The sequence below is a fragment of the Chiloscyllium plagiosum genome, unplaced genomic scaffold (genome assembly GCF_037043375.1).
Source record: "Chiloscyllium plagiosum isolate Xiang-an unplaced genomic scaffold, Cpla_swu_hap1 HiC_scaffold_2, whole genome shotgun sequence".
NCBI lineage: Eukaryota > Metazoa > Chordata > Chondrichthyes > Orectolobiformes > Hemiscylliidae > Chiloscyllium > Chiloscyllium plagiosum.
The window spans coordinates 59,054,780-59,078,936 of NW_028270140.1; the positions used below are offsets into that span (position 1 = coordinate 59,054,780).

Consider the following 24,157-nt stretch of genomic DNA (forward strand, 5'->3'; position numbering starts at 1 on the left):
TAAAATCCAGGGAAATATGACCAGTGAGCCTAGGGATTCAATGAAAATAGAATTTAGATTATTAGTTCTTCTGTAAAAATTCAAAGGAAAATGGAACGGTGTAGTGAACTTTTGTAGTAACTAGATATAATGTTTATGAGACATGCTAATGCAAGTATTTGAGTTTAGGTATAGTTTAACACAGATCTGAGCAACTATTGGGACGCTGACCTTCAAAAAGTCTGCAGCAAGCCATACTCTACTTTTTGTCTTTTTTTTAATTGGAAAATAAATAACACAAACATTTTGCAAAAAGAAAGAAAACTTTAAATTTAATTAGGTGGTGGGCATAGTCATTAGCCATCCAAGCCGGAAGGAAAAACTGTAAAACTTGCAAATGATACAAATTTAATCGAATCAGTTCAGTTCCAAATATTACTTTTTCTTTCCTTTAGGAATTAAATTGGTGTCACTTGACACTTGTGATGATTTATGGAATAGTGGTGCTTGATTTCGAGTGCACTGTTGCGTTTTCTTTAGAAATAAAAGCAATTGTCTGGCTGATGATTTTACCTTCCCCAAGGGGGCATCTAATTTATTTCAGATTTCCAGTTTCTGCAGTATTTTGCCTTTATTACATAATTTGTTTAGTTTTTTGAAACTTTGACAAAGACAGACCAGTTAATTGTCCTTGTGGGTCCTGGAACAATTGATTATTATTGAGCACCATGTGATCGCAACTGGTGACCATATCAAAGATGGCAACCGCCTATTTGGACAGATTTGCAGTAGTACGCATGCGTATTATTCTGTTTATTTCATCTTTCATGCAGTCAACTGACATTAGGTAACAAGATGGCGACAGGACAACAGTGGGTTTTAGTTGAGATGGTGCAGGCTTTTTATGAGGTAAGGAAACCAGTTATAAAAATGACTTGGAAAGTTTCACAGACTGTGGAGGGTACCTAGTTCATAATTAATCTCAAGTCTGGTTCTGAAGTGAAAAGCTGGAGAATATTGTGAACTGGATCTGTATGGTAATGTTGAGCCAGTGTGCCGAGAGGAAGTGCGCTGGATTTTGATAGTTGAGCAAACCCGCTTTTCCAGTTATGCCTAGTTACGTTCAGAGGGACTATTTATCTTGCGACGCTACTTGGGAAGATTTGTGGGTGAGGTGTTTCAAAGCCAGATGTCACAATGTAGTCATAGTCGTAGAGATGTGCAGCACGAAAACAGACCCTTGGTCCAACTCGGCCATGGCGACCAGAGATACTAAACTAGTCTAGTCCTATTTGTCAGCACTTGGCCCATATCACTTGTTACGGGCCAGAGCCCCTCAAAATATTTTAAGTAGCCAGAAGGTGAATATACCAGGAGCGACACAGCTGGTCAGACCACTCTGTTTTAAACAAAACACAATTTATTTACATGAACAAAAAAGTCAAATTGTGAATAACATTTGAAAACCCAACCGACACAAATACGCAACTTAGAGCTGTTCTGATTTCCTGCAGCATCCCAACATCATTCCTGAAGAAGGGCTTATGCCTGAAACGTCGATTCTCCTGTTCCCTGGATGCTGCCTGACCTGCGCTTTTCCAGCAACACATTTTCAGCAAGGACAGAATAATCTTGTTAAAGAAGCAGCATTGTCAGACCCTGTAAACCCTTCTTATTCATATGCCAGATATCTTTTAAATAATGTTAAAAATCACACAACACCAGATTATAATCCAACAGGTTTATGCGGAAGCACTAGCTTTCAGAGAACTGCTCCTTCATGTGGTTGTGGAGTTGTGACTTTTAACTTTGTACACCCTAGTCCTACACTGGCATCTCCAAATGATGAGTTTTAATTGATGTAATTGTACCACTTCCTCTGGCAGCACATTCCATACACGCACCAACCCCTGTGTGAAAACATTGTCCCTTAGGTCTCTCTTAAATCTTTCCCCTCTCACCCAACAAGTGAAACTGTAATAGATGCTAACCAAGGCTGAGGAGAAAATGAGGACTGCAGATGCTGGAGATTAGAGTTGAAAATATGTTGCTGGAAAAGCTCAGCAGGTCAGTCCTTAGTAGGAGGAAATCTGTTGTCCTTGGCTAATTTAGCCTTTTTGGCACTCTAGATGCAGAAATGTTTACACTTGTGATTTTTAATAAGGTCTTTTGAGCACTCCACTTGTTTTTAAAAGATTGCTTTTCATCATTTTGGATCAGTTTGGGATGGACAATGTTGGCCTTGCCAACAGTCTATAAAACAGGAGTTCTTCAATTGAAATGTTTGTTAAAATCTTATTAATGCAAATATTAATATTAATTATTGAACAGATTTAAAATTTATACTAGTTGGTTAGAGAATATGCAAAAATATATATTTTCATAGGAAGGATTATGGAAAACGTCTGCACTGTTTTGATGAAAAGCTGTTCTGACTTGGTTTTGAAATGTGGGTATCTTTAGCAAGGCCAACATTTATTCCCCATCTCAAATTACTGTAAAGATGATGGTAAGCAACCTTTTTGTACTACTACAGGTAAGATGGTGCAGATGCATCTCCAGTTTTTGTTTTCTGCAATTGTTTGATACAAGTGAGTTTCAAAGAGCAGTTGATCAACTAGGTAGCTTTTTACCGAGAGCTACGTGTAGGCCATACTAAGGGTAACAGAATTACTTCTCTAAAGACTGTTAATGAAATCATTTCAAATTGAGATTAGCAGAATTTTATAAAGCAAGGTTATCAAATTATCTAGTTCCATTCTTGACTTGACAGCAATCTAGGTTTGTTCAATATGTTACATGACACTGTAATCTTTTGCTATAAATTCTGTACCTTATGACCTGCTCCACAACTACCTGATGAAGGAGCAGTACTCTGAAAGCTAGTGCTTTCAAATAAACTCAATCTACCATAACTTTGTCCACCCCAGTCCAACACTGGCACCTCCACGCTCAGTATTGTCTGTTAGAGAGTTCAAGGGACCTGTGCTGATAACTGCTGACATGTACACAAGTCTGGATGTTCCAATGAAATTATCCTCGAAACAGAGTAATTTGTTTACTTCGAGGGAAAACAATAACTACTCTGTAATCATTTCAGAACAGGGAAAGTGAGTGCTGTGTCTGATCAGTTTTTGCACTCCGTGGTTAAGTGACTTTTTTTATTTTGTAGATTGCTGAGAGTTACTACCTGGGAAATATGTTCAGCTTTTGAAAGAGCAAAGCCAATATTTTAATATTGGCAGTGTCTGCTATCTCCATTATTAACCTTACTTGCATATAAATATATGTATTTAGAACACTCAGCCCTTAAGCTTGCTTCTAAATTCAGTAAGATCATGTCTGATCCAAAAACACTCCTCCTACCTACTCCTGGAAACCTTTTTAAACCCCTTGCTTATCACAAATCTGTTTGCCTTAAAAAAAAATTCAAAACCTTTGTTTTTACTTTTCAGAGAACCAAGTTCAAAAATCTCAGATTTTCTGTGAGGAAAAGAGTCTCATCTATGACTTAAGTGGTTGACTTATTTTTAATGATGGCCCCTAGTTCTAGATTCTTCCACAAGTGTACTCTCTGCATTCCACCTTATTAAAATTCCTTTTGCTTAATTTCTGTGCTATGAGATATAACACTTTCTCTTAATACTTAATTTCAGATATCTGTATTACCACACAAGTTTAATTATTTTCGAACAGTTTTCTTTAGCTGCTTGACATCACCAGCTTTTCATCAAGTTTACTCATGTTAGGTTCTCTTTCTTGAGATGCTTACACACTTGATTCAACTGCAATACGCCAACTTCTGAATAGCCAAAATCTATTAAGCAAGTACAAGCTTTGGAGGATCACTTAACACTCTTCACGATGCTTGCAAAGCCTGTCAAGCAAGGCTCCCAGAACAAAGAAACCTTTTATACAAAATCTCACATCAGTCAGTAATACCCACAAGACAACCTCCAACCACTCACCCATAGTCACATGCCACTCAAGACACCATGTAGTGAGCTGACTATTTCCAGAAACAATGTAATGTAAAACATCCCTTTTAAGAGCAAGATCTGCTGTAAATCATTTTTTAACTATAGGATGTGGTCACAACTTTAATTGCAATGTTCTTACTGATTCTGAATAGGAGATGATAATATAAATTCTCTTACTCTGAATAATAGGAAATGATAATGTTTACATTGTACCAGCAAGGTAGAGAAACATACTACCCTACCCACAGGGCATCCAGTTTCTTACAGGTCAGCGGAGCAAATTAACTCCTTAACATCTCACTCATACAATATAAGTTCTACAAATGGTTTTCAATTGAATGAATTAGACAATCTACTGTGGATATTGGAAACCTGAAGTGAAAACGGAAATTGCTGGATAAACTCAACGGTTAGACCATAAGATTCAAAAATATCGGAACAGAATTAACCCATTCTGCCCACTGAGTCTGCTGTGCCATTTGAACATGGCTTATTTGATTCTCAGCCAGAGCTCACTTGCTTTCTCCCCATAACCCTTAAACCCCTTGCTAATGAAGAACCTGTCAGTCTCTGTGTTAAATACACTTAATGACTAAGCTTCCACCGTCCTCTGGGTGAAGAAATTTCTTCTCCTCAGTTCTAAAGTGTCCTTCACTTTGCTGCGTTCAGGTCCTTCTCTCTCCTACTGGTGGAAACATTTTCTCCACACCCACTATCCAGGCCTTTGATATTCTCTAAGTATCATGAGATCTACCACCCCACCTCAAAAACAGACCCAGAATCCTCAACCGCTCCTCATACAACAAACCCTTCACCCCAGGTGAAGATCTTGACTCCCGGGGAGGGGGTCTCTTGGTTCCGTGATCGGTCAATACGTACTCACAATCAGTCTGGTTTTTGAAGACTTCGCTCTTTATTTCTTCATACGGCCGGGTGAAGAGCATCCGGGAACACAGAAGTTGACTTCCATATTCCTCGGTGCTGCACATATGGCTTAAACCTAAGACATTCAAACAATTACCAATCAATACACTATACTGTTTTATTTGACAGTTACTTGGTCCAATGATATTTCCTGGGAACAAACTTTATTTTCCAACACTTAAGCCACCCTTATCTCACTAACCGAGCCATTGCACCTGCACCAGAAGGTCAGTCAGGATGGCTAGTAATGTCTTATCTAGTCGAGTTATTTCTACGCTTTAAAGGATGTGTTGTCTGCTAATCTCTATTGAAGCAGACTGTGGTTAGTCACTTATGCAGCTGTAGCAGAATTAGCACTAAGTAACTTAAAAGCTATTTTATGCAGCTTTAGCAGAATTGTCAATTTGCAGCCTAGGAGCCATTTTGTTGTGTCATTTGCATCGAAAAGCCATCAAGTTACCACCTAGGTTATTAAGAGCATCTGTTAAATGGTTGCCCCTGACTACAACTAGTCACCTCAGCCTGTATTCAGGTTTCAGATCCTCACAGGATCATTCTTGTTAACCACCCCTGACCTCTGTCCAAAGCCAGCAGACCTTTCCTTAGCTCTAGGGTCCAAATCTACTCTTAATATCCAAATATGGCTTTATCATAGCCTTCTACAGACTCAGCATATATTTCTGCTGTTGTATTTTAGTTCTCTTAAAACAAATGCCAACATTGCATTTGCCTTTTAACTTGCAGATTCGGTTGGCAATTTGATCTTGAGACTTTTGAACAGAGACTCCTAAGCACCTTCTTGCTTCAGATTTTCAAAGCTTTTCCCTTGTTGAAAATAGTCCAAGCCTCCCCTTCCTAGCAAAGTTTGTATCCTTACACTTTACCACATTATATTCCATATGCCACTTCTTTGGCTACTCTCCTGGCCTGTGCAGGTCGTCCTCAGCATCCCTGCTGCTTCAAAACTACATGTCTCTCCACCTATCTTTGTGTCATCTGCAAGGTTAGCAACAATGCCTTTGGCCCTTTGTCCATATCAGTAATGTATAAAAAGTGCATAGTTGTGCTCGTAACATCAATGTTGACAGAACTACATGTGTCACCTATTGCCACACTGAAAAAGTCATTTATCCCTACACTGCCTTCTGCCAGTCATTCAATTCTCTATTGTATTTGTAGCTCACCAGAATTAGAAACAAAATATGAGGTACATGGAAGGTAAAGTAGAACAGGAGATACTTCTTGTTTTGTGCACCCTCTCAGCTTCTCAGTTGAACTTAGACTCCTCTTCTCGCTCCTGTACTGAATAACTTGACCCACTCTCTTTAAAGGAGCAACACCACACAATTATGTCCAGAGTTCCTCCCCATTTGTTTCCATACTCCTTTCTGCATCCAACAATTATAACTATTACACAGGCATTGTAGCTAGTTTATATTTGTCAGGGATATTTACAGAAATAAAGGAAAAAGGAAAAACACCCTTCTGCAGTTTACATTGACGAAATTATCCTCCCAGGTCCTTCCTAGAATGTGGCGACAAGAACTGTATGAGGACTTCAAGTGCAGCAGTATCAGAAGTTTGTACAGCTGCAACATGACCTCATGGCTCCGAAACTCAATCCCTCTACCAACAAACCATACGATTTCTTAACAATCCCATCTACCTGGGTGTCAACTTTCAGTGATCTATGCACATGGACACAGATTTTTCTGCTCATCCACACTATCTAGAATCTTACCATTAGACCAGTACTCTCTATTCCTGTTGCTCCTTCCAAAGTGAATCACCTCACATTTTTCCACATTAAACTCCATTTGCCACCTCTCAACCCAGCTCTGTAGCTTATCTACGTCCCTCTGTAACATCCTTTAGCACTGTCCACAACTCCACCGACCTTAATGTCATCCATAAATTTAATAACCCACTCTTCCACGCCCTCAGGCAGGTCATTTATAAAAATGCCAAATAGCAGTGACCCCAAAACAGATCCTCGCGTTACATCACTAGTAACTGAACTTCAGGACAAACATTTCCCATCAGAGTGCCCATTCTGTCGTCTTGTGGGCACGGTGGCTCGGTGGTTAGCATTGCCACCTCACAGCACCAGGAATCCAGGTTCAATTCCAGCCTCTAGCAACTGTCAATGTGAAGTTTGCGTATTCTCCTAGTGTCTGCGTGGATTTCCTCTGGGTGCTCCTGTTTCCTCTCTCAAGTCACCAAAATGCAACACCTTGCAATTAAACTCCAGCTGCCATTCCTTGGCCCCCGGCCCATTTGATGAAGATCTTTCTGCGTTCCCAGATAACTTTCTTCACTGTCCACTGTACCACCAGTCTTGGTGTCATCGGCAAACTTGCTAACCATACCTTGTAAGTACTCATCTGAATCATTTATATAAATGATGACTAACAATGAACCCAGCACCAATCCCTGTGGCACACTGCTAATCACATGCCTCCAGTCTGAGAAACAACCCTCTGCCACCACTCTGTGTTCAACCGTCAAGACAATTTGGATCTAATTGGCTAGCTCATCCTGGATCCAGTGAGACTTTGCCTTACTCAACAATCTACCTTGACCAAAGCCTTGCTAAAGTCCATGTAAACAATGTCTGCTGCACTCCCTCATCAATTCCTTGGTCACCCTTTCAAAAAAACCCAATCAAATCCATGAGCGTGGAAAATTGTCTCAAAGCCATGCTGTCTATCCCACATGAGTTTTTGCCTCTCCAAATTACTGTTAATCCTGTTTATCAGAATCCCCTCTAACAAATCACTCACCACAGACAGTCTGTAGTTACCAGGCATTTCTCTGCAGCCTCTCAAATAATAGCTCAATATTAGCCACACCCCAGTCTATGGGCACCGGCGCTGTGAGGCAGCAGTGCTAACCACTGAATCACTGTGCCGCCCTTTATTTTATAAAAAAGGTTTATTTGCAATATTGGCAATCTCTTACACTTCAAAACCAGACATAATCATAGCACTGCAGTAGATAAAGGTAGCAATTAACTACCCTGCATCCACTACAGGAAGCTTGCACCCAAAGGACTAGCCACACTACCATACATCGAGTATTTCCGAACTGACAGCCAGACTGCTGCGACCACGAGGACTCATAACAGCACACAAACCAACAGCCACTCTCCGACAACAACTCACCAGGACAAAGGACCCGATACCCAGCATGAGCAAAACCAATGTAGTGTACAAAATTCCATGCAAGGACTGCACAAAACACTATATAGGACAAACAGGAAGACAGAACTCCCAGATATCAGCGAGGACGACGGCAGGGTGTTTCTGCTGATGTTTTTTCTGATGCCAGTTGATCCACCCAGTTTAATTTCTTTGAGATGCAGCAATTGGTACAACCGAATGGCTTGCTAGTTCATTTCAAAGGACAGTTGAGAGTCATCCACATTGTGGTGGATCTGGAGTCACTTGTAGGCCAGACTAGGTGAGGATGGCAGATTTCTTTCCTTGAAGGGCATTAGTTAACCAGATGGATGTTTCCGACAATCGACAATGATTTCATGGTCATCAGTAGATTAGTAATTTGAGTTTTTTATTGAATTCAGATTCCACCATCTGCCATAGCAGGATTTGAACCTGCATTCCTAACTCATCAGATGAGTTTCTAAATTAGTGTCCAGTGATAGTACCACTAGGCCAAAGCTTCCACTTTCTGAATCATCTCACGAAGTTTCCCTAAATTACATGTGCTTTAAGATTCTCAATCTCCAGTGTGGTACCTTGTCAAAACCTTTGCTAAACTCCATTTCGATTACATGAACTTAATTTCCCTCATTCACTCACTTGATCGCATTTTAAAAAGAATTCTAACATATTTGTTAGATGTAATCTCCCTCTGGCAAAGCCATGCTGCCTGTCCCTAATTAACCTATGCCTTTCCAAACAGATATTAATTCTCCCCATTAGAATTTTCTCCATTTAACTTTCCATTTTGGAGAAAATTAGCACATGGAGGTGTGATTTTGCATCACTGAAACATGGAGAGAAGGACTGGACAGGCAACAACATTCCAAGTTACAGGATTTTTCAGCAAGATAGTGTTACACCACCACACTCTTTATACCCTATCAATTAAAGAGTCAATTAGGGCAATAAGGAGAAAAGAGATCTTGGAAGGGTCTTCAGAGGGTTTGTGGTAGAACTGCAGAATAAGGGGGCAGTCATATACATTTATTATATGCCACCAAAGAATCAGCAGAAATAGAGGGGAAATCTGTAGACAGTTCAGACATTAACAGAGTGAAAATCTGGTAGTTATGTTGAGGAATTTTAGCTTTTCCAACATTAATTGGGATCGTTGTCATGTTAAATGTTTGTTTTTGTTGGGGGGGGGGGGGTGGAAACGAGGGTCATTTCTTCACATATATCCAGTGGAGAACATGATCTCTGAGGGTGTTTGGGTGATCAAAAGGAAGATGAGAGATCAAAAGGAAGATGAGAGGTAAAGGCAGCTTGAGTGAGTTTGGTTAGATTGGTATCTCCGACCATTCTAATGGAAAGCACTTGACCTAGAATGTTGAAATTGTATAACCCTGTGTTAAGGGAAACCGGTTTCTCCTGTCTATTCTATCTCAACCCTTCACAATTCTGTCCACATCAGTCATATTGCCCTCAGCCTTCTCCATTCCAAGGAAAACCTTGCCAGTCTCTCCTTGTAGCTACAATTTTCCAACCCTGGCAGCATTCTAGTAATACTTGTCTGTGCAGCCTCTCGCAGCAGAGGAATTATGTCCTTGTGTAATGTGGTGACCAGAACTGCACACTACTCCAGTTGTGCCCTCCACTTTTATATACAGTTTCATAATTATCTTCCTACTTTTGTATTCTATACTTCTGCCAATGAAGGAGAGCAATCCATTTGCTGCCTTTACCACCTTATTTAACTGTACTGGTTCCTTAAGGGACCTGTGCAGTTGCACATCAAGATCTCTCACTTCATCTATCCCAATCAGTATATTCCCATTCTATTGTGGATATCCTTTTTGTGTTTGACTTCCCTGACTGCATTTCCTCAAGTTTATCAGAGTTGAACTCCATCTACCACTTACTTGCCCCCTCTGCCAACCCATCATATCATTTTGGCATTTACAGCTATTCTCTATATAGCCAATTTTTATCACTTGCAGATTTTCCAGTTGTGACCCCCATGTTAAAGTCCAAATTGGTAATTTACAAAACCAGCAGCAAGAGTCTCACCACCAAGCCCCATGGATAACCACTTGAAACTGCTTTTCTTTTGCAAGGATAGCCATTGACCATTGTTCATTGTTTCATGTTGTTTCTAAGCTTTTGATCCAATTCAATACATTACTGTGTATCCTATGGGCTTTTACTTTTTTGACCACATGGAATCTTGTCAAATGCCTTCCTAAAAACCCAAGTAGACTACATCCACTGCACCACCCTCATTGATCCTCCGTGTCACTTGTGTTACCTTTGATAAAGTTAGGTTGACTATCACTGTCAAGTTCGTGCCTTTCTAAGTGATAGAATCGATCCTGAGCGATCAGATAAATTAACAATTTGCCCACCACTGAAATAAGACTCATTAGCTTTTAATTAATTGGCATTTCCTTTGTACCCTTTCTAAACAACACAACCACATTTGCATTCCTCCAATCCTCCAGCATCTCATCTGGGTCTCATGAAGATTGTACAATAATCCTCAGAGCATCTGCTTTTACCTCCCTCACAACCTCTAACATTCTAAGATATGATCCATCCATACCTGGCAATTTACACACTTTCAAAAGTTTCAATTTCTCAAACACTTGCTCTCTCACTGATTATTTTGTCCAATATTTTGTACTGCTCCTCTTGGGTTACTATGTCCATGTCATCCCTTTCCTATGTGAATACAGGGTCAAAGAAATCATTTTAAAATTCTTCCCATCCTCTGCAACTTGACACAAGTTCCCTTCATCTCTAGGTCCCATGTTTTCCTTAACTATCCTTTTGCTCTTTATGTACTAGTTAAACATCATTGATATTTGCTAATATTTTTTCGTGCCCTCTTTGATTTCCTTTTTTTAACTTGACCCCTGTAGTTTCTATGCTCTTCTAGGCTATCTGTAATGTAGGTTTTTTTTGTGACTATCATCAGCTTTCTTTTTCTGTTTTAATCTTCTCCTATGTTTTTCTAGACAACCATGACGCTAGATTTTGCTTTGTCATTCTTATTTTTGAAGGGGACATGTCTGTTTTGTGTCCTAAGGGTTTCACTTTTTACCACTGGTTTACTACTGACTTATCCTTTAGTAGTCCTGTTCAGTTCACCTCAGCCAAATCACTTCTCAATTTTGCAAAATTTGCCTTTCCCCAATTTACTTCTGATTTGCCTCTGTCCTTTTCTGTTGTAATGCTAAATCTAACCGAACTGTGGTCAATACCGTCACCAGCTGGCACTTCACCACTTGCCCATCTTCATTTCCCAAACTAAATCCAGAATTGAATCTCCTCTGATTGGGCTTGTCACATACAGAGGAACCTCGATTATCCAAAGCATACCGACAGGGAGTATTTTGTTCAGTTAATCGAATGTTGGATAATCGATGCCAGATAACATAGCCACGCATCGGGCCCTTGCAATCTTGTTCGGATCATCCAAAATTAGGTTATTCGAATGCCGGATAATTGGTGTTCCTCTATTGTTTTTTGGTTTTTTTTCAAAAAACAAATTATTCTGGACACAGGACATGAATTTTTCACCCTTCACACCCCTTTATTATTTGATACAGAATTGCTATTGGGACAGATAGTCTCCTACTATTATTGCCATCTTATTCCTACAGGCAGAAACTTGTCTACGCATTTGTTCTTTCATCTCCTTTTTACTATTTGGGGTCTGTAGTATACTCCTAGAGTGTGACTGTCCTCTTTTTATTAGTAAGGTCAACCCATAAAACCTAATTTGTTAACCCATTCAACATATGTCATTCCTTCTTTCATCTGTTTTTGATTCTTTAACCAGTTCTGCTTACCCTTCCTTTTTTTAATTACCTACTCCACCCTGCCTGAAATCTCCATCCAGGAGTATTGACCTGCTAATTTTGCGCCTTCTTTTAAACAGGTTTCTGTTCTCGTAACTACTGCCATGTTCATTAGTTTTTTTTGTATTACATATGATGCGTTGAAGTACAATAGCTCAATCCTGTAAATTTCCTTTGGGTGCTTTTTAATCCTCATTTCTTCTGGTTTCTAAATTAGTCATAAAGTCTTACAGCACGGAGACAGGCCTTTGGCCCAAACTGGTCCGTGCTGACAAAATGTCCGTCCATGCTAACCCCATTTCCCTGCACTTGGGCTATATCCTTCTAAACCTTTCCTATCCATGTATTTGTTCAAATGCCTTTCAAATGTACCCACCTAAATTACTTCAGCTGGCAGCTCAGTCCATATGCAAACCACCCTCCATGTTTTAAAAAAAAAGAGGCTTCCCCTCAGGTCCCCTTTTTATTCTTTCCCCTCTAACCTTAAAATGATGCCCTCTTTTCTTCGATTTCCCCAACCCTGGGGGAAAAAAATGCATTCACCCTATCCACGCCCCTCATTATCATTATCCATGCCTCTCTCCTTGATAAGATTCCCCTTCAGTCTCCTACACCTGTAAAGAAAAACTGTCCTAGCTTGTCCAACCTCTCCTTAAAATTCAGTTTATTGAGTCAAGGCAACATGCTTTGTAAATATCTTCTGCATTCTTTCCGGTTTAACAAGGTGATCAAAACTGAACACAATACTCCAAGTGTGGCCTCACCAACATCCTGTATAACTGCAACATAACTTCCCAACTTCCTTACTCCATGCCCTGACTGATGAAGGTCAGTATGCCAACAGCTGACTATATCTCTACCTTTCGTTTCCTGATCTGAATCTAATCTATCTAAGCTTACACTGGTTCTGACCCCCCTATACAATTGTAGTTTAAAACCTCTCTGGATTTAGCAGAAATCCTGAAACATTATTACTCTTTACAGAATTATAATTTATCTGCTGTTTTGAACTTTTATAACTAATGCATAAAATATTATGCTGCTGCTCTGTTTACTTAGTGTGGGTGAGCGATGTCTTCCTGTCTTGGATTTCTGAATAAAATATAGAATTCTATAACAATGAAACTGTTCAGTCTCTGAAATTCAAAAGCAGTATTTTGAATTATGCAGATTGCAGTGATGAACTTCGGTTAGATCATATTTCTAGTATTGCTTGCAATCATGGTCTTTGTGTTTTTAAAGAAAATGATATGCATTGGGGTGGGTGTGGGGAAAGTTTGCAAAGATAATATGAGAAAGATGTGAACATATATTAGGATAGAATGGATCGGCTGGAGTTTTGGAAGTGCAGGATGGAAATAAGAATGGTGGGGATTTTGGACCCATTACTCTTGGAGTAATTAGTGAACAGTACAGGTATGTTTAAGGGGAGACTAGATGATGGGGAAACAGATTATTATAGATATAAATGAGATTTAAGCAGAATATAAATATCAGAAGGACTGTGGACTGAATGGCATGTTTCTTTATCATCTATTCTCTATTTAATCAATGATTAAAAAGATAGTTTTTGTAGTGTAAAATATGTACTGAATATAAAATTATTCCTTTGCTGCTGTCAGGATATTCTCCTTTTACAAACTTTGAGGCATATAGTTAATTTGCTTGCTTTGTCTTTTTAGGCCCCAGCTTACCATCTAATTCTGGAAGGTATTCTCATTTTGTGGATAGTAAGACTACTTTTCTCCAAAACCTACAAACTTCAGGAACGTTCTGATCTGACAGAAAAGGTAATCCAGTAGAATTTAAGATCTATTTGACTTCTTGATATGACAACTACTTATAAGTATTCTGTTTTATCTTTTCTAACAGGAGAAAGAAGAGCTTATTGAGGAATGGCAACCAGAGCCCCTTGTTCCACCAATATCAAAAGACCACCCTGCCCTTAACAATAATATTGTCTCAGGGTATGTAATACACTCTTGGGCTATGTTACTAATTCAGCTTGCACTTGTGCTTGAGCTGTACAATATTCTAAAAGAGAACAGTTTTAAAGTGTGTCTTTATTTTAAACAGTTATATGGATCAATGGAAATTTTGGTTTAATGTTACCTTTCTGTTAATGGCTTACTGACAAAAGACAATGTAAAGGAACTGGAAAGATCTGGAACATTAGTTCAACTCTGCAAATTGCATAAGAAGTGGTGGCTTTAGAACTGGTCTGGAACTTAAGGTGACTGAAACTTGTTGCTTCAGAATTCCCTGAGACCCTCTGCTGTAACTTCATTTGACTTTGCACCACAATTCCACCAACAGTCACTAGTTGAGTGAGTCGCCTGGGGCAACTTGTAGAACATGGCTCCAGTTTGGATGAGTTTGGTTCAGAAGAACTTAGGGTCTTTGTTTACAATTTTCTTCCTAAGAAAATCATACTAAAAATATTCCTCTCTACTTTATGGAACCGGTTCCATGTTATGCGAGTTTCACTGTTTCATACTTGATCACCTGTAATGTTTTTTAGTAACTATTTTGCACTGAAAATGACTGACTGAGGTTTGCATTTTTTTTTTGTCTGAGCTTTATGCATTTCATTGAATTTTTTTTTATTATTTTCAGCCCTCCAACTCATAACATAGTGGTTAATGGTAGAAAGTGCATAAATTTTGCGTCCTTCAATTTTCTCGGATTGCTAGACAATGAAAGAGTTAAGGTGAGTTTGTTGACCTGCATGGGCAGCAGTAAATTAAGGGGTGTGTAGGTTATATTGATCATAGGGCCTGTACTGTGGTGTTCTGTTCTGTCTTCATGAAAGGGGAAAATCTTTGTAATTATTAATAAATTCCAATATCAAAATGGGATCCCACTGCATGCAAGTGGAGAGTGAAACATGAAATGTTTAACTAAAATATTTGCAGGATGTCTGAGTTGGTCATTACATACTATATTAGTTTTCTGGTAAGTTTTTGTTTTCTAAATGAAATCATTTGAATTTTTAGATGAGTAAGCATTACATTCTAATTTGCTTTGAAGTTTTAAGCAAATGCATTTTTGTTCACACAGAATGTAGCTCTGGCCTCACTGAAAAAATATGGTGTAGGTACATGTGGACCTAGAGGGTTTTATGGGACATTTGGTAAGTTAAATTGTTTACAAACATAATTAAATTGTATTTGTGGGATTCTAGTTGCATGTTATCTCTTAGCAAATCTATTGGCAAACCCCTTTAGCACCAATCTTGCACCAAATTTATTTCACAGATCAAAATTATCCTGAGTGATATGGCAAACCTAGTGCAAGAGGTACATAGACATCTCTGGAAAAGTGATTTTCTTAATCCTTAGTGCAAACATAGGAGTAAGTGAGGACTGCTGATGCTGGAGATCAGAGTCAAAGACTGTGGTGCCTGAAAAGTGCAGCAGGTCAGGCAGCATCTGAGGAGCAGGAGAATAGACATTTTGGGCCTAAGCCTTCAGTGTTTTGATGACTGCAGGGCTTTTCCAGCACCACACTCATGGTGTAAACCTAGACAAGCATACATTTCCAAATGACAGTATAGTACAGATTAGGATCACTTTTCCTCGGTTGTTCACCTGGCAGTGTAATTACATTTTGCCCCACACATCTTAACTTGGCCATGGACATGGATCATACAGTGCAGAAAAGGCACTTCGGCTCATCAAGTCTGCACTGACAATAACTATCTATGCTAATCCCAACTTCTTGCACATGCCCTTGATGCTTTTATGTTCAAATATCAAACATAACCTTGATGTTTGATATTTGAAGTGCTCATTCAAATATTTTTTTGGAAGGTTGTAAGATTTCCGGCCTCCTCAACCTTCCCAGACAGTGTATTCCAGATTCCCATTACCCTCTTAGTGAATAACTTTTTTTTTTCCTCAATCTGAATCTCCTATCCCTCACAAAACTATGCCCCCTTATGACTAACCCCTCAAACAAGAGGAACAGCTGAACACTACTCGCCCTATCCACACCACTCAGTCTTGTATACCTCAATCAGGGCGGCATTGTGGCTAGGGGCGGCCCAGTGCTTAGCATTGTTGCCTCACAGCACCAGGGCTTCGGGTTTGATTTCAGCCTTGGAAAACAGTCTGTGTGGAGTTTGCACATTCTCCCTGTGTGTGCATGGGTTTCCTCCTGTGCTCCGGTTTCCTCCTACAATCCAAATATGTGCAGGTTAGATGAATTGGCCATGCTAAATTGCCCATAGTATTCAGTGATGTGTAGGCTAGGTGCATTAGTCAGGGGAAATGTGGAGCAATAGGGAAAGGGAATGGGTCTGGGTGGGACACTCTTCAGAGGGTCAGTGTGGACTTATTGGGTCAAATGGCCTGTTTCCATGTTTCAATGATTCTATGATATACCCCCTCAGCCTCTTCTACTCCAAAGAAAACAATTGGGCGGCACGGTGGCACAGTGGTTAGCACTGCTGCCTCACAACGCCAGAGACCCAGGTTCAATTCCCGACTCAGGCGACTGACTGTGTGGAGTTTGCACGTTCTCCCCGTGTCTGCGTGGGTTTCCTCCGGGTGCTCCGGTTTCCTCCCACAGTCCAAAGATGTGCAGGTCAGGTGAATTGGCCATGCTAAATTGCCCGTAGTGTTAGGTAAGGGGTAAATGTAGGGGTATGGGTGGGTTGCGCTTCGGCGGGGCGCTGTGGACTTGTTGGGCTGAAGGGCCTGTTTCCACACTGTAAGTAATCTAATCTAATCTAAGCCTACCTTGTCTCTCCTTCAATGTCTTCAACCCAGGCAACATCTTGGAGAACTCCCAGATTTCATTATTTAAAGAAAATAACATCAATTAATTTTTAATCTCAAGTGAACATTAAACAAAAACTATTCACAACTCTAAGCCTGTCCCTCCCTTTCCCTTAACTGCTTATTATCTGCCTCCAACTCTATAACAATATGCTGTTTCAATAGGATAATTATTAAAATTACATCAACTTAATTTCAAAACTACCCAGCTGCTGTTGTCTTCGGTGTCTTTCTTCTTCAGGCTGAAGATCTCCCTGAGTTGTCGTTTTTCCTTTTACTGCAAATATGTTTCATATGAAAAGGTACCTTTGATAGAGTGTTCCCTAATTTCTTGGGTCTCTCTCTCTCTCTCTCTCTCGATGCCTTAAATTTTCAAAATGCCTGCATTTTTATATCCCCAACATCATTGGTTCAGTGTTGGCAAAACAATAAATTCAAACTTGATTGGATTTTAGTATCCTGGGGCATAATTTAAACTGGTTAAATTTGAATTGTCAAAACGGCAGCAAACTCTGGTATCCATTTCACAGCTAAATGTTACATATATTTTCAATTTTTGAGTACACTGAGACTGCCGCTAGACATTTCACAAGTGTTTGTAAGCTCTCAGTTCAGAACAGCATTCACGCACTCTCAAAAGTACACAGCGTCACCTTTATAACACAACACTGATCCTTGCAGTACACCACTGGATGCTGGCCTCTGGGCACTTGAACAGCCTTCTACCGCTACCCTTTTTGACCTATTACTAAGCCAGTTTCTGATCCATCTCACCAAGTTTCTCTGAATTCCACATTCTTTAAGAACATAAAAAAAAAGGAGCAGGAGTAAGCCATCCAGCCCTTTGAGCCTGCTCCCACATTCAACAAGATCATGGCTGATCTTCTCATGGCCTCAGCTCCACTTACCTACCCTGTTACCATAACTCTTATTCCTTTACTGTTCAAAAATTACCTATCTTATTATCTTAGCTTTAAAAACATTCAATGAGAAAGCCTCACCTACTTCACAGGGCGTGGAATTCCACAGATTCACAACCAGAAAAGCACTTATTTATTTCCACTCTTTGCTCCCTATTACTTAATCAATCCTCTGTCCATGTTAGCATATTACCCATAATGCCATACGTCTTTTATGCAGTATCCTTTTGTGTGACACCTTGTCAGACGCTTCTCAATTGGTCTCACATGATATCTTGTCAAAAGCTTTGCTAAAATCCATAAAAACAGCATCAACTAAACTTCCTTCATCCACATTTCGCATTTTGGTAAAATTCTAACAAATTTGTTAGGTATGGCCCCCTCTGACAAAGTTGTGCTGACTATCCATAATCAACCCATGCTTTTCCAAGTGGATATTAATTCTTTCCTTCAGAATTTTCTCCAATAGCATCCTGACCACTGCCCATCGAAGCTTTCAATACCTCCCATTTCCTAAGTCAAACTGTGCAAGGACCTCAATCAGTTTTCCTGAATCCTGTACCTACGTTTTCCTTTGGAAGACAGAAGGCGGAAGAGAGATTCATGAAACACCCTTCCAATATCTTGCGGCTTCACATGCAGGTTGGCCTCTTGGGTCCCCTACGTTTTCCTTGGTTAACCTCTTCCTTTTAATGTACTTATAAATTTTGTTGGGAGTTTCCCTAATCCTATTAGGAAATCCTTGTTCGCGTCCCCCCTTTGTTCTTCTAATCACTTTTGTCACTTTCCCCCCCGCACATGTTATTTCTCTAAGGTCACACTAAAAGCTCTTCTATTCTTCCTTTATCTAATCCTGAATTGTTCTAGACATCCAGAGTTCCCCTAACTGACTCAAGCTATATGTCACCCAAAGGGTGTATGTTAGATCTATAGTTTCCCTAGCTCCTTTTTGAATTGTAAAGTTCTGCTGTGGTTTTACTTTGCTGGAGGTGTTCCCAGTTAACAGCCTAGATTTTGCTTTATTTTTACAAAAGCTGCTCTCTTTCCCCCACATGCTCACCTCAAAAAAAGAGACCGAAGGTTTCTCTTGCAGGTCTTCTTTCTCCTCGTCCATACCAAAGTTTACCATACCATACTGTTACTAAAATTACTCCCCTAGTGCCACATTGAAACTTATTTGGCTTTATTCCCCGGAACCCGATCCAGCGCTGTGCCATCCTATGTTCGGCCTTCTGTATATTGATTCAAAAAAAGCTCCCCGGGTACATTTCAAGAAATCCACCCCCTTTAATACTATGACAATCACAAGTTATATTAGGAAGGTTGAGATCCCCTAGTATAATTACCTGATTATTACTCTCACATATCTCTGTGAACTGTATGTATTTTGCCCTTCTGTTTTCTGCTGACTTTGTGGGTCTATAATACACTCGCAGGAATGTGACTGCCTCATTTAACATTCAGAAGTTCTACTCACAAAGACCCTTCCAAGATATCGTCTTCTCTGATAACTCTAATTGAGCCCTGAACTGATCGTGTTAGTCCACCGTCCTTTTGCACCCCCTCTTGTCTTGCCTAAAGATCCCATACCCTGGAATATTGAGTTGCTGGTCCTTGCCTTCCCTCAACTGAGTTTCTGAGAAGTCAACAATATCATACCTTTAAGTTATCACCCTTAGATATTATTTCCATATCACTAAGCAAAGACCATCCAAACTGGTCTCTGAAAGAGTCCTAGTTCAACTAAACTATGAAGTTAACTTAGGCAATTATCCTTTGTTTCCAAATCTCTTGACGTTGTATGACCAATTTAGCAGTAAGAGGGCTAGAATATTTTTGACTGGAACAGTTCTGCAATAAGACAGAGGTTTTTTTTTATTCCCAATTGATGATTTTCATTGAATTAAAACAAAATGCTGTAAATACCCAGAAGGTAACATCTGTGGAGATGAAAATATTTAACAGGTTCTGGTTGCTTAGCTTTCTTCAGATGTGTTGAAGGCTGTGGAATTCTTAATAAAAGTATAGAATGTAGTTGGAGCTTTAAGTTTCCTTGGAATACTGCAAGCAGTAGTTGATGTAGAGATCAATGTGAGATTAGGGAAGAGATGTAAAATGACTAGAATCTTGAAGGTTGTGGTTGTGATTGCAAACTAAATGGAAATGTTCTGTAAAGTAGTAATCCAAGCTCTCTTTAGTCTGCACAAATTAAATATCATATCATGAGCATCAAAACAATATTCTAAATTGGAAAAAGTACACATTAATCATTGTTTCAACTATATGGAATGTTCTTATAGTGTTGAGCTGGGAGAAAGTTGGAGGTTAAAGTGGAAGGGTTTTTCATGGTGTTGTGGATGATTTTGAGGAGTGGATCAGAGAATCGCAGATTGAAATTATGCCGTTAGAATGCTGAAAGAGAAAGGTAAAAGAAAAGATGTATGATGACAGCATAGAGCCACAGAGTCCTACAGCATGGAGGCAAGCCCTTTGGTCCAAACTGGTCTATGCCAACCAAAAATGTCCATTCATACTAACTAAAAATGTCCATCCATGCTGAGTCCATGTCCTTCTAAACCATTCCTATCTGTGTTTTTGTCCAAATGTCTCTTATGTTAATGTACCCACCTCAACCATTTTTTTGTTGGCAGCTCATTCCATATGCGTACCACCTTCTGTGTTTTCTTTAAAAAAGTTGCCCCTCCAGTTCCTTTTTATTGTTTCCCCTCTAACCTTAAACTGATGCCCTCTAGTCCTTGATTTCCCCAATCCTGGGAAAAAGACTGAGTACATTTATCCTATCCATACGTCTCATGATCTTATATACTTCTGAGATTCCCCTCTCTCCAGTACCCTTTGACCTAAAAGAAAAAACTCCTAGCTAGTCCAACCTCTCTCTCTAACTCAGACCGTTGAGTCCTGGCAACATCATTGTAAACTTCTTATGCACTTTTTCTAGGTTAATAATGTGTTTCCAACAGCAAGGTGACCAAAAATGAATACAACACGAGCAGTGCGGCCTCACCAACGTCCTGTACAACTGCAGCGTAACTTCCCAACTTCGATACTCAATGACCTGACTGATGAAGGCCTGTTTGCAAAAAGCTGCCATCACTGCCCTGTCTACCTGTGACTTCAGTTTCAGACAACCATGCTCCTGAATGTCAAGATCCCCCTGTTCCACTATACTACCTAAAGCCCTACCATTCACCATGCAACTCCTACCTTGATTTGGCTTTCCAGAATGTAAGACCTCACACTTATCTATATTAAACTCCATTTGCTATTTCTCGACCTACTTCCCCAGCTGATCAAGGTCCTGTGGTCACTTCAGATAACCTTCCTCACTGTCCACAATACTACCTATTTTGTCATCTGCAAACTTACTAATCATGCTTTCTATATTCTCATCCAAATCATTGATTTCAATAACAAACAGCAAAGGGTCCAGCACTGACCCCTGAGGCACACCATGAGGCCTCCAATCTAACAAACATCCTTCCACCCTCTCCTTCCTACCATCAAGCCAATTGTGTATCCAATTTGCTGCCTTCCCTTGAGATTCCATGTGATCTCATCTACCAGAGCAGCCTACCATGTGGAACCTTATCAAAAGGCCTTATTGAAATCCATCTGGACTATATCTACTGCCCTGCCCTTGTCAACCTTTTCTGGTCACTTCAGAATTCTAACAAATTTGTGAGGCATGATTTCCCATGCACAAAGCCAGATGGATTATTCTTAATCAAACTTTGTCTTTGTAAATGTGTATCTGATTCCTCAATCTTCTAAAGTAACTTATCACAGATGTTAGCTTGACTATTCTATAGTTCTTGTTGTTGTTCTACTACTGCTGCCATTATTATTATTATTATTAGGGCATAATATTTGCTACCCTCCAGTCTTCCAGGACATCGCTTATGGCTAATAATGATGCAAAAATATCAATCACAACTCCTGCTATTTTTTTCTCTAGGCTCTTGCAGGGTTCTTGGATATATCTAGTCAGGACCAGGAGATTTATCCACTTCATACATTCTAAAGCGTCCAACACCACCTGTATGTGATACGGATTGTCCCCAAGATATCGCCGCTAACTTCATGTTCCTAAGTCTTGTCTTTCTCCACGGTAAACACAGGAGAAATATTCATTGAGGACCTTGCCCTTATCTTGCAGTTCTACGCAAAAATGTCCATTTGGTCCTTGAGTGGTCCTATTCTCAAGTTATTTTTCCTAAACACCATGCTGGATCGCACTGAAAAAACAATGATTTGTTGTGTAGAGGATGGTGAATTGGAACATGAGGACAAAGTGAAATGAAGATGGTTGTGTGCAGAGTGTGATTCATTAGTTGAAGAAAATGAAAGACATGAGAAATTCTAGTAAAGAAGATTTGTATTATCAGATCAGATTTGATGGGAAAAAGGACTGTATTCCTAACAGAAAGTAGTGTGGGAGGAAGGGCAGTGCAGAAGGCTGAGGAAGTTTGCAACCTTATAGTGAGTATCCATTTATTGACGACTTTGCTATTTCCATTTTTGGATAGGCTAAGAACGGTAGGGGATTGTTGATGAAGCATTGGAAATTTAAATTACCCACAGTGGGGAAGCAGGTCATTCAGCCCATTGAGTCCATACCAACCTGCCAAAAAGCATCCCACCTAGACTCTACCCCCTACCCTATCTGTGTAACTTTGCATTACCGCCCATGGCTAACCCACCCAGTCCTCTCATCCTAGACACTATGGGCAACTTAGCATGCCAATCACCTAACCAGCACATCTTTGGACTGTGGAAGGAAACCCACACAGATATGGAGAGAATGTGCAAACTCAGTCATCCAAGGCTGGAATCGAACCCAGGCTACTGGTGCTGAGAGGCAGCAAAAATATTGTTGAATCATTATTTGCCTTTTACCATTATCATCCAATTTGTAAATTTGCACGCATCTGCAAATCTGAGATTCCTCCAACTTGATGCTTTAAAAATACTTCTGCAGTCATAAAGCTCTTGAGCATGTCCTGAGATCATCAAATGTAAAATATAAAATACAAGTGGCAAGAACACTTACCACTTTGTGGCCCAATTTTCTCTTTTACCCTTTAGTGTTAAACTGTTTCCATGGAAATTAAGAGATTTGAAACCTTAATTACCAACATGGAAGCTCCCACAGCCCAAGATTTCACATTTTAATCTAAAGTCTTAGTGTTAATTTTAAAGTATTTGCAAACATTATTTTGTAAGTAACTAAATACAGTATGCTGGAAAAGAGATTTTTCACAGATGTTTCTTAATCCAGCCAATAGCCCACACCACAATTGAATTGAATTTATTGTCACGTGTACCGAAGCACAGTAAAAAGCTTTGTCTTGTGAGCAATACAGGCAGATCACATAGTTAAGTATCATAGATAGTAAATAATAGGTAAACAGTGGCAAAAACACAGGTACAGGTGAATGTTAAGGGTTTGAGTTTGTAAATTTTGTAAATCCCCACAAGTTACCTTTAATTTGGCTACTTACCAAGAAATCTCTCAGACAATCAAATCCTGAAATAGTGATTTTAAACTCTATTGCAGATGTAGCAACCAAAATAAGACCTCTCAAGTAAGCAAGTTAAGCCTCAACTCAACTTGGCTATTACCTGATTTAGTGGAAGAATCTAGCCAGGATTCCAACTCCGGGTCTGTCCTCGAACAGTGGTGTTCTTCACAGTTCTGCTGAATTGTTATGGTGTTGGATTCTTGTACAATTTTCTCTTTCATACTTGTGGTGTACCATTATTGACAGTCTTCACATTCTTTCATTTCAACGTTGATCACGCTTCTGATGATCTCAAGTCCGTAGCTTTCCGCTTTATCAGAAGTGGCTCTCCTGTTCCTTTGTTATATTGGGGTTAACTGTATTTTAAAAATAGCTTTTCCTGCAATTAACCCCATTACTTCAGGTCATTCCTTCTGCAGACAGACTTAGTTGCCTATTTGCCATGAGGCAGCGGGTTATTGTCTCCTGTCTCCCCAGGAAGCAGCTTGTTTATGTTCCTTGGACTCGAATTGAGAAACAGTTTATTCTAGAGTTATTGCTGATGCTTCAATTTGTTAAAGTTTATATTGTTGCACAACAGAAAATCCAAATCCCTCCTGGAATTTCAGTAAATTCTTCCGCTACACCAGGGCAAATCTTTGCGTCCTTGTTAAAAGTTCCTTCACTAGTGTATGAAGGTTTAATAATTAACTTGCCAGTCTTCTTGAGTTGTGAATCTTTGAAACCAGTATGTTTAAGGGAGCAGCTCCTGGTGTGATAGTGGGAATTTGATTACATAGAGAGTTTTACATCGTCAGCTTTACAATCGAAGGGAGCGCACATTAAAAAGTATTAGCTTGCTTTTCACTTAGAAGAATAAGAAATTTTGTTTTTATTTTGGATACTGTTGGAGAATGGGGTGACTTACCAGAGAAAAGTTGGTGCATGTTTCTGTCCCTGTTCCTCAGAAGGGAACGGGAAGAGGAGTAGAGGATTAGTCATTTGGAACCCTATTGTTAGGGGA

At 39.7% G+C, this 24,157-nt stretch overlaps 1 protein-coding gene across 3 annotated transcripts in view; it reads left to right on the forward strand.

Moving 5' to 3' along the window:
* Nucleotides 1-834: 834 nt before the first annotated feature.
* Nucleotides 835-24,157, forward strand: part of sptlc1 (serine palmitoyltransferase, long chain base subunit 1) — a 55,127-nt gene continuing 31,804 nt past the window's right edge. Inside the window, exons 1-5 of one of the 3 annotated variants that reach the window (XM_043714246.2) lie at nucleotides 835-888; nucleotides 13,593-13,700; nucleotides 13,783-13,877; nucleotides 14,527-14,620; nucleotides 14,971-15,043. In XM_043714246.2, the coding sequence (XP_043570181.2) occupies nucleotides 835-888; nucleotides 13,593-13,700; nucleotides 13,783-13,877; nucleotides 14,527-14,620; nucleotides 14,971-15,043 (424 nt within the window). Of the gene's footprint in view, nucleotides 889-12,717; nucleotides 12,739-13,592; nucleotides 13,701-13,782; nucleotides 13,878-14,526; nucleotides 14,621-14,970; nucleotides 15,044-24,157 lie in introns of those variants that run through there. The other 2 variants (XM_043714248.2, XM_087996998.1) reach the window with 2 other exon arrangements.